General features: G+C 42.1%; 1 protein-coding gene across 3 annotated transcripts in view; it reads left to right on the forward strand.

Annotated features, from left to right (window-relative positions):
• Window positions 1–10,918, forward strand: part of ZNF521 (zinc finger protein 521) — a 272,409-nt gene extending 261,491 nt beyond the window's left edge. For all 3 annotated transcript variants that reach the window (XM_025886837.2, XM_073898389.1, XM_073898391.1), the window contains one exon: window positions 10,117–10,918. In XM_025886837.2, the coding sequence (XP_025742622.1) occupies window positions 10,117–10,146 (30 nt within the window). In that variant the 3' untranslated portion in view covers window positions 10,147–10,918. The remainder of the gene's footprint in view (window positions 1–10,116) is intronic.
• Window positions 10,919–11,616: the final 698 nt, after the last annotated feature.

Raw genomic sequence — 11,616 nt, forward strand, 5'->3', positions numbered from 1 at the left:
CAGAAAGAGTCCATGCTCCCTCCTTCTCCCTACAAAGGTTACCCTTTGAATATAAATTACAAGCCTTGTGCCTCTCTCATTCTAATCAGATGACCTTTTGAATCCAGTGGACCAGAGTTTAAATCCTAAGCCTGCCAGTCAGTTTTTAAATCAATGCCCTGTTCCAGCAGCTTTCAGGTACATAACTTTAAATTGCAATGGATTTCAAACACAGAAATAAAATAAGTAATGTGGGTTGAATCTTGCAGCTGACAGCAAAACAGCCCAACTTGACTGCAAGATCATGGGCCAAGTAATGTCACCATGGGTAATCTCAGTAACTGAGTCCTTTAAAACAAAATCTTCCGGGATTCAAAATCTAAGAGAAAAGAGAGGAGCGGGAAACTTGTAAGGTTGGCAAGAGGACATTTCTGAGCAATTATCAATTTAAGCTCCCATTATTTGCTGCTAATTACTACACGAGGCTGTTAAATATTTAGCAGAAGTTTGTTTAATTGCGTTTGACTGGGAAGGGGATGCCTGACTACAGCTTGCGCAGCAAGTCAGTTGTGTGCATCAAGAGCCAGGCGGAGAGGAAATTTGTATTTGCCCAAGATGAACACATTACAGTGTCAGACAAGCCTTCTTTTTTCTTCCTCCCACAGATTTATTTATCTTTAAGGTATCTAAAATTAGAGCACGAAGAAGGGGCACTGTTCACGGATGTAAAATTGGAAGGAGGTCATTCTTAACCTTGTTTACAGATGTTCGAGTTTAGAAAGCGCCAGTGTGATAAATTAAACATTGTAGGGGGAAAAATTAAAGCTTCGCAACAACTGGCACATGGACACATCTGTCCGTGAAACACTGACTTAATCCCTGAATATCTTATTAGACTGTATTGCCTGTCAAAGCCTTCTGTCCCATAATATGCCAGGATCTTGCACTTCTAGAATCTGAACAGCATCTTTTGGCTCCAGCCTCTCTTTCACTTTTGCTGGCTTTATATACTTTGATTTAAATTTTCTTTTGGCTCCTTGCATGTAAGCAAGTAGTTCACGGTTTTCTTCAAAAATAAACCTTAGACTTTTAATACATTTCCCAGTGGCCATCGTGCTCCTTTTAGCCTATACTTCCAATTTGGCACTTTTTTTTTTTTCTTAACATAGTAGCTATTGCATGCTACTGTTAGTTCCAAAATGGGAAATGTTTAAGCCTGGCCAGTATGTGAAACAGATAGGGGTCAGCTAGCAACTGAAATTTTGCTATCATTGTTAAGCTCTCAGTGAAAAATGGAATTATGACCATGTTAATATTTCCCACATGTGACCCATCAGCAGTAGTGCCCTTTTGAAACTGGTGGACCAGAGTGGCTTGTTTTATTTCTCTTTGAGGTTTGTCAAAATTCTAGAAATTGTTCTACATTAGCAATTTGGACATGGCATTACTTTAAAAATTAGTCTTTGCTTGGGCTTCTGAAGACATATTAGACTAAGGCTAAGTGAATTAGTCAAGTATTCTTGCAACATTGGTGACCACCATAGGCTTTGCCAGTTTGGTTTGACGTTGTGAGAAAGAGCACCTGTTTTGAAAATAGGTTCTTTTTGAAGTGGCTCCCCACCTCCCTGCCCAGCCTGAAGGATCTCCAACCCCACAGATGACTTCCAGCCCCAGACAGTCTACACCCCTGGACTCTCAGCCTGACTCCTGCTTACTCTCCCTCTGGAGCCCCTCATTCCCTTCTAACCTCCTCCTCCACACTCCAGCACCAGGCAAGTGTGACTCCTCTCTCACAAGAGGTGAGGTGTCCTTTCTCTATGGCCCGTAGCACCCTGTCCTCCCCATTATTGGTGAGCGCCATTGACGGTGAGCGTCCACCATCTTTGCTGCCAGTCCAACCTGGGGATTAGAACACATCAACTGGTGCCACTTGGCAATTGTTTCATGCCCAAAGCCAGCTGAGCCACTGGAGGAGATATAAGAGCTTGAAAGTTGGCTTACCCTCTCTGGGTCTTAATTTCCTCATCTATAAAATGAGATATCAGAAAAGATGCTGCTAGGACCCTCCCATCTCTGAAAACATGTCTTTGGTTCTCTGATGCATTCATGACTCACAGGTATAATTGACTCCGGCTCTTAAATCTAGACCAGCAAATTAAGAATGATGGCTCTGCAGTTTGTCCAAAGTAGATAGTTCAACTATCCATGCCATAAATATTAACTTCCAGAGTTTAATATTTATCCTTTGTTAGATTGTAAATATTCCTAAAGCAGTACATTGATTGATTGCTATGAAAATGTACTGCCTTTGTTCACTGATGGTATGTGGATGGTAAGTTGTGAACGAGTGGATGTTTTCTGGAAACTCTCAATTGTTCATACATGCAATACCATTTATTGTCTATCTCAAAGGATATTATATATCCTTTCCACGATTTCTCAACAATCACCCATTCTCACCACTGACTATATTTTAATGCCATGTGATATAGTTCCACACAGTATACATATCCCTTTTGCTATCTTCTTTGTTTGTTTGTTTTTAAATTTGGTGGAGGAGATACCTCTTGGACTGAAGACTAAGCATACTCAAGCACGGCACAGCAAGCTCAATGTGTTTTCAAAACACTGTAAAGCAGTGGTCCTCAATTGGGGGTGATTTTTTTTTTTCCCACTAGGGAGTACGTGGCAATGTCTAGAGACATTAATGGTTGCCAAAAGTGGCCTGTTTTTGATAGAGGCCAGAGATGCTGCTGAATATCCTACAGTGCAGGGGACACCCTCCCCCTACCCGGCAAAGAATTGTCCAACCCAAGATGTCAATAGTGTCACGGTCGGCTGTTGAAAGGCAGGTCCCACTGGCCTTCTAGAATCTATTTAATTTGTAGGCTTCTCTCTAGAACGAAGCAACCGAGTGAAACATTGTGTATAATGACTAAGAAATGACTTACTGGATTGTCTTTTGGGTTACTTTGGATGAGATAGAACTTAATGCTGCAAATATATGGTCAAGACTTCTGAACATAAATTCATGAACATGCCAATGTCCACGTGCTTCAAGATTATCTCAGACCATCCTTTGCTAGGCTTATTTAGCATGAATGTCCAAAGAACAACAACAATAACAGAAATGTCCTTCAGTGAAATTTATTAGGATGTGAAATCATTTCCTATGGGAAATGTGATGGAAACTTCATTGCCAGAACCATTGAAAATTAGCCTGGAGTATAAACTTTATAAAACTGTTCCAGCAAGGGGACAGACAAAATAACCTAATGGTCCTTTCCTATCGTTTAAATCATGTATTTTTCTGGCCACTTCTGATGACACTGTTTCACCTTTTGCTTTAATGTAACTTGGTGTCATCCAGAAAATGCTTCGAGTTGTCAGGCCAAGCCCGTGTGAGGTGTTAAATGTCAAAAGAAAATGCATCAGTGTCTCTGGAAGTTCATGGCAATAGTATTACCATATGAAAAAATAAAAGGGAAATTCTGTCAGTGCAAACATGATCATAAATGCAACATTCATGGCATTATGGAGAGAGAGGCAAAAGCATATCTTGGCAGTTTCTGAAATGCCACTGCTATGTCAAAACAAAAGAGTAGAACTCCATTTCGGTAAATTCTACCAAAGTAAAAATTATGAGTCGACTTCCCTGGCTATGAAAATGGCCATGAATATGTTTTTTAGATTCCCAAGGCACTTTGGGAAATATTACATATCTATCTTTTAAAGAATTAAATTAAAATTTAATTTTAATTAAATTTTAATTAAAATATAACATGTCTTACAAAGATGCACGTACCCACGTATGTGTTCCTGCTGGTTACCAGAGAAGGTCCACGAAAACACAATTCCCCCAAATTTCTCCCATCAGGAAGTGTGTGGATTGTGGAGAGAGGAAACTTTGGGTGGCAAAATGGGGTCTGATTGGTACTTCTGGATGATTTGGGTCTTCAGTGTAATTTTTAGAACATTACTAATGGTGCTTCTAGAGCTGTAGCAATTCGCTTTTAATTAATTTAAAACTCAGAGTACTTTTGTAGTTGTGGGGACTTTGAAAATGTTCATTTATTACATTCACATTCGGTTAACCTTATTAAGAGGCTTAAGGGCCGCCCCTTGCCATAGTTTTTCTCTAGAGTGTGGGGGAAATAACCCCTGTCCTGTCATCATTAGCTGTATACACTTTTAAAACTATTTCACTAACAAAAGAAGTTGGGGGTGAAAAATAGAGAGGGTGGAAATGTAAAAATCTTGATTAGAAAGTATAATTTAATAGAACATGTATTGAACCAAATGTATTGATTAATGTAGAAGATATAGTACTTGTATTGATTCAAACCAGAGATTTAGTACTAAAAGCTCTGAGCCAAAAAGCTGTTGCAGATTGCTACAAAAGTCAGTTTAATGCTGTCCTTGAGAACGCCTTCACAAAGAAATTCTTCTAATGTTTGAGGACTAGGTGGAATGCGGTATATGTCAGTTTGATCCCGGAGGGTTTTATTTTGTACTCTAATAGCTGTTACGAGCCTACATTATATCCAAGGAGTAATTTTCCTTAGGGGTGCCCGGCTCGCTTTGTGTCAATATTCTAGCATTTTAAGTCACGTACAGTATATGCTTCTGGGAACAGGGAAGGAGCCAGCCAGACTCATAATGGTCTGCATTCATTAATAAAGGCAGAAGCTTCTGTCCCCCCATTGCCCACTACAGGGATGCCTCTTTGGCCTTCAGGGACCCGTACAGACACATTTAAAGAAAGCTTTATTTTGAGTGGGCAGGAGATGAAATGTAGGACTTGCAGGCATTTCCTAAGTCAGCTAGATGCCCGAGCACAGGGGTGACCTTAATGGGTCAAAGAAGAATGCAGGTCAAAAGACTTATTATCCAGCCTGTTGGAAACCAATTGCTTTTGTTTAAAAAAAAAAAATAAAAAAATAAAAAAAGCGCTAAGGGCTTCAAGGTGGACGGTAATGTGGAATTCTGTGTGCAGCTTATAACTGCCCAACTGTGTGTGCGCTGGAATATGCCGCTGGAAAAATCCGAGCATACAGATTATCCATAGTGTTTACAGATAAAGGTCCAACCCCCGTGATAAAAGGAAGGGTAATATAATTAGTTAATCAGTGATGATTGATTACGGATGTTTGCGTTCTTCAACTAAAGAAAAAACAACAGGCTGCCATGGCGCTGTCACCATCTGTTGAAAGAAACAGTCACATTTAATCTTTATATTTCTTTTATTTCTTCCCGCCTTGCATTGTTACAGAGCCACAATTGCCTACTATTTCATCTGGTTGGAAAACATCTCATTTAAATTGAATACAACTGCAGTTTAAATTCGGGATTCTAATGGCATGGTGAATTAGTGGAAAGCTTGTTATTGTTTTGTTTTGTTTTTTTCATTCCTTTTTAAAATAACATGCTGGCTCTTTTTCTTAGTTTTAAAAGCTTGTCAGAATTTGTTTGAGACAAAGGGCTATAAATAGACAAGTCATGGTAAAAATGATTAACATCTTTGAATCAACAGATCGCACAAAACTTCCATTCAAACGTTTTTATTTTTATTACCATTGCTACTTAACATTTTGCCGATGCCAACAGAGAGTTACAAAGCACAGACGAGACGTGGTCTCTGCCAAAATATTGGACAAGCGAGGGCAATCTGTGGGCACAACTTTCGGGGGCGGGGACTTCATTTTTCCTCCCTGGGAAGGTAGATTCCCCAGGCTTTCCTCCAAAGGTTCACTTTATCATTGTTATCGGTGCCAGTATTCCAGTTCACATCAAGATCGCAGGAAAATGGGATAACTTGGCCAAGGTGAGCAGTTCCAGGAGATCATGGGGTTTTATTTTTATTCAAAAATATTTTGCTTGGATTGCATTTTAAATAGGATTAAACCGTTTGACCAGTAAATGTGGTCAGCTCTCAGAAAGGAGGAGGCTGAATTAATCATTTGTTAGAGTGCCAAGCTCCAAATGAGAATTCCAGTCTTGTAAAATGAAAGGCATCTCGTATTTTAAAAGAAATACATAGTGCTAGCAGGGAATTTTGAAGATCCTTGTCTGTTTTTTAGCTTTCTAAGTTTAACTTCACATTTACAGGGAAGAAAAGAACACACTCCTCCCAAATGGGGCCCTTTACAGTAAGGAGAGTGGGGTTTTTTTGAAACCTGGCTATTAAGGTATCCTACCTAGATGGATCTAAGGTGGCTGTGGATTTCGGGTTGTTGTTGTTGTTGTTGTTTTAACATAAGCCCCCCTCGTGTAAAACAACTGTTCATAACTGGGATTAATGGTTTGCAGTTTTCAGTGACTTAGACATGGGGTCTCCAAGAGATGGCTTTTTGCAGAGTAGAATATGGCTCTCTGTGGGATTTCAGAAGTTTTCTTCTCCTCCCACTTCCTTTTCTGTCGTCACCCCCTCACACGCCCCCGTCAATTCGCGCTGATGTTCTCCTCGATTCTGTAAAACACTTTCCTTCCCTGGAACAGATCTTTTTCCTCATAGGAAAAAGTCTTCCTCAAGTCATTGCATTCAAGTACTTTGGGGACAGTGACTTGCAGGGCAAAAGTGGTGAGGTGACCCACTGCTGTGTTCTAGTGTCGTGGCTTCCTCTGGACGTAAAGAGCACAAAACTCTCAGGCCGAGAAGGCTGCTTGCTGGCGGCCTGGCAGCCTCTTTCCTTGCTGGGCGTCCATGTTGGTCCTGCGGTGACTCAGGACCGGCCCCATGTCATGGAAAGAGCCCGAGCAAGAGAGAACCGTGCTCGTGACCTACCCTCGCTTTGTGCTTAGTGCTTCTCTTCTCTCCTGTGCATCTTTCCCATTTGCTCCTTTTTCTCCCTTTCGAAAGAAATCATGTCTGTGAGGTAAAAAAAAAAAAAAAAAATACACAGAGGGCTCCCGTGAAGTACCTTCTTGTTTCTCTTATCAGAGGATCCTCAGTGAAGTCTAGAGACTCTCACTCTCAGTCTGTTCTCTCCAACTCCTGAAAGCCAACCCAACCTGCGCAGTTCAGACGCGCATTCCTTCCTTCAGAAAATGAAATTGGGCCATTTCTCTTTTCAGTGACTCAGAATAAAGTGTGGGGGAGGGGAGCAGACACAGCCCAGGGATCCCCAAAGGTGGTGAGGGAAAGACTTTGAGGACTGCCTTTCTTTTGTTGTCAAAGCAAATGCGCCCATTACCCAAGGCCACCTAGCAGGGTGCCCCTTTCCCGTCTTGACAGTCACTACCGGTGGTGAACATGGGGATGGGCTGGGGGGAGCCAGGCTTAACTCAGCCCCCATTTGAGCTGGAGCACAAAAAAAAGAAAGTGGGGTAGGAGGAGGAAAAAAATTACAATAATTGATCTCAATTGGTATCTCTACACCAAGAGAGCTTTCTGCTTTTGCCATGTTTTATGCCAGATTTCCCATTTAGACATTATTTCTATTAGGGCTCATTATGTTTGTGTAAGCTTGAATTTCACACGCCGTAATCTTGTCCTTCTCTCATATGATTTATCTTCTTCTCTCTTAATATGCAAAGCGTAACTCCTCTGTAGTAGCAACTTCGGTCCATTGCAATAAGTGAATCATACGCATTTGTTCGTTTCCCTGCACCTCTGAAGAGGCTTGTTTGGCTTTGGTTTAGGATGAAAGTGTCTGAGACACAAGCCCTGCTAACTATTACAGCCAATTTGTGTTAGGTTCTTGTTTTGCAGTATCTCAATAGAGGCACACATAAAAACACTGGAGAGATTGCAGTATATCTTCCTTTATTAACCTCTAGAATCCTATCGAATGCAGAATGTCTGTTGTAGGCGCTTACACATTTAAACCTAATGTTATTAAATTGATTTTTTTTTAGCTTTGATTATGGTTTAAAAAAAAAAAAATCTCCCACCACCCATCAGTGTCCTATCATTTAAGTAACTTTTGTCACCAATGAAAACCCTGATCAGACTTCTCTTTGAGATAACAAAAGGCATAAGAAAGCTCAGATACAATATTTGGAGCAAATGAGCTTTTGTATTGTTTATAAACTCTCTGATCATCATTGTGTTTATTTTTAAGGACGTAGGAAAGTTTTTTGGTCTCATCAGTATTTTGATTACCCTTTCTGTCTGCCTGTTGGTGAAATATAATTTTCAGAAGTATTTGGAAGTCAATACAAAGAAAAAGAGGATTAGCATAAAAATTGTTCCTGTGTGCACTATTAGGCTAGTGCTACTAAGAAAAGAAAAAGATCCAGCTGAATCACTGAATTAATAAAAATAGGTTTGTTTTCAATAAGAGAGAGCGACATAATGTTCCTCATCATTATTTGTTGCCAGGCTCCAAAAATGGGCTAAGTTTGAAACAGAGACTAGAAAGCTTTGGTCCTCTTCACAAAATCTCCCATCTCCCTCACTGGTGCTCTCAGCCCTGACTGGGCAAGCACCTGGTCATTCAGCAAGTGTACACAGAGCAGGCAGTTTTCTAGTTGTGGGTGAGGAAGAGATAACGAAGATCTTTAAGGCTTAAAACCACTGCTTAAAAAACTTCCATGGCTGCCCTTCACCTCCATGACAAGGTCTGACCTCCTTAGCAAGGTACAAAAGGCTCTTTATAATCTGACCCCGAACTGCCCTCCGTCTTCCTTTCTCATCAGTACTCTTAGTTCAGGACACTCCAGGAGACTCCATCCAACCCGAACAAGTTGCAGGTCCACCAACACACCTTGTGTATTCTTGCTTCATTGCCTTTGCTCATGTGAGTGTGTTGGCCTGGAGTGCCCAATGTGTTCTCCTGTTTCCAGCCTCAACTCAAATGTCACGCGTTACCTCCACTGCAAAGCCTTCTCCAAAGTCCAGGCAGGGTTAGGTGTTGTCGTGGCATTTCTGTGTTCATTTCTGACCTAATCCTGCCATATTGCTTTGCTATTTTGTGCCCACGTGCCTTTCTTCTTTAGACTGTGAGCACTTGGAAGGCATCAGTAGGCGGCGGCCACCCCGTGCCCTTCAATAGCCCTTGCCTAGCTAGTCAGTCATTCCTTTGGCTGGGTCTTTACAAAGATGGCGTTACTGAGGGCCACCACGTCAGGTGGTGATACAAGTGTTCAACAGATGTTTGTGAAGGAATGAATAAATGAATGAACACCAGAATTTCTGATGTAAGGAGAGAGCCAGGCCTACAAATAACCAGAAGACCTTAGATGTGTACTCTGAGCAGTATAACTCAGGAGGAAATCAGAGGAGGGAGGAATCGGTTTTCAATGGGATGAGCTTGGAAGTGGTTGTATTCTGAGCTAGACCTCAAGGTTCTGAGCAGAAGCGATGGGGCAGGGGATGGTGTAAGCTGACAGGTGGGAGACCCTGGCTCAGGGGAAATGCAGAAGATGGAAGGGGGAAATCAGGCCGTCTGCAGACTTAGGCTCCGAATGAATGCCCTGGGTCTGGGGCCATCCTCCATCATAGGCTGCAGGTCCACGTATAGAGTTGGCCTCTCACCGTTGAGAAGGAGGGTGTCTACTCGGAAAGGAAACGTGCTGTGTGGATGGAGAGGAGACAACCCAAGTACCACAAAAGCTGCTTCAGCTGGGGTTGGGGGTGGTTGCACCTGCTCTAATGTGTGCCTGAGCCTTGGAGTGACAGCCCTGAACCCAGACCCGGGAGAGGAGCTGGAGGAGCTTCTTGCCCCCTCTGTGGGTTATTGGCCAGGCAGCCCTTGCCTGTAAAGGCCATATTCAGGGACAGATAGAGCCTCTGCAGTCAAGATGTTCCCATCTAAGAGTGGTGAGACCAAAAGCTTTTGTAAGGGAAATAACACAGAGATAAATAAAACTGTTAAAATCCTGCTACCCTGGTCTTTGGAAAACAGGTCTGACTTTGATAAGAAGAGATGGTGGAAGGTAGGAGGGGATTCTGGGAAGGCCGGGCAGAAGCAGAGAAAAAAGGAAAGGTACAGGCCAGGCATCTCACCTCCCAGAGGCCCCTGGCCCTGCCCCTCCCTCCCAGTACTCACTGGGGGTCCCCACGAGCACCTCTCCAGAGGGGGGTGCAGAAACACAGTTCACGTCTTTATCAGTCAACCAGCATGTATAGATCCTTGGTCTGATGACAATAAGATCACTTAAGTGTTTTTTTCCCCTCTTTCTTTTTTGTTACAGAACCATACGATGACCCAACACAGCAGTTAGTGCAAGTACGGTCTCTCAAGGAGAATGACTTTTGTGGCACAAAAAGGGAACATGTTTTACTCTTTGCACGAAACTTTCATTGTTAATGTATAATATTCAGAAACATTGTATTGTACCATAAAACTTGTATTATCAAAACTGTTGGATGTTCATGTGTTTGAACTTTTGAGCACCGGATAGACTCCTTGTATATAAAGTGTTGCACATGTATTATGTCGTCTGATACTAAAATGGTCTTATAAAGACAAGTGGACTTGGGCCCTATTCAGGCAAGATAAAAAAAAAAAAATGTGAGCAAAATGGCTTAAGAGACAGTATTTTCGAGGAAGACAGATTAAAACAGCCGTTACAAATGAGACTATGTTTGGACTTCCTTTTATTTACCCTTAAGCCTAGAATTTCTCTTTTGGTATATCAACGGTTAAATCCAAGATTATTTTTTATTGCTGAAGATTCTCGCAGACCACGAAGAGATGTCCTCACAGAACAGAGCCCCACAGCTGGATAAGGCCCGTATATATATTTGTAAGCCTTGCAATGTGGCAGGTAGCGTCACTATATATACAATAGCCGTAATGTAGACCGTCAAAGACTTTTTTTCCTGGATACATTTGAAGCTTTGAGTGTTCAAGGTTTTCCTTAATGATTTCACACAGCCAAATTCTTGAATCAGTTGAACTAACCTGTATGTTACTGTTATTAATGTTTACTCTGCGGTCTGAACCTGGAGATTACTGGAATTGTTTTCCAAGAGGAAATAAATTCAGTTTACCATTAGGTATGAGCGTATTTGTGTGTTTTCTTTTTCTAGTTCTTCTACTGTTAAAAAAAAAAAAAATCTAATCGCCTGCACCCTTGGAAGTGAAGTCTGCTCTTGAGCTTATCACAGGCATAACCTCAATCATATTTAACCTTTTCACACTGGGCCAAATGCAGCCGGGAGTATATTCATCATACTGCATAGGGAAAGAATCAGACGCAATATGCGTCTCCTCTCCCAGATACTACCAGGTCACATTGTACTGGAGGATTCTGACATCACAGATGGATGTGATGGCTGTTTTCTGCATAATTTGCAGCCCAATTCATGTCATGCTGTGCAAATCTGAACTCCAAGTAGATGGCTGCAATTTGAAAGGCAGTTTGGCTCATGTGTACTTAAGAAGCAGCTTTGTTCATTCAGAAGACAAAGCACAGAGTGGGGAGCCGGGCGGCTGTTGGTGCTAGCTAGTTCTGGCGCTGACTCCTGGCGTGGCCTTCTCCAAATCACTCGCCTCCTGGCCATGGTTGCTCCCGGCCGCGGGCGGCAACGCAGCCTGGTCATTGGCCTGGACACGGGCGGGGTGTCTCTGGAAGAAGCTGGCACCGCAGCTGGCGACAAAATGTGCCATGGGCCGGAGCTCTAATGTCAGAGCCTTTTTGTGCTGGGAAAGGAGAGAATGGCAATGCCTGAGTTGAGTCCTAGTATCC

The sequence above is a fragment of the Callorhinus ursinus genome, unplaced genomic scaffold, assembly GCF_003265705.2.
Source record: "Callorhinus ursinus isolate GAN/ISIS: 27379988/994484 unplaced genomic scaffold, GSC_fseal_2.0 scaffold11, whole genome shotgun sequence".
NCBI lineage: Eukaryota > Metazoa > Chordata > Mammalia > Carnivora > Otariidae > Callorhinus > Callorhinus ursinus.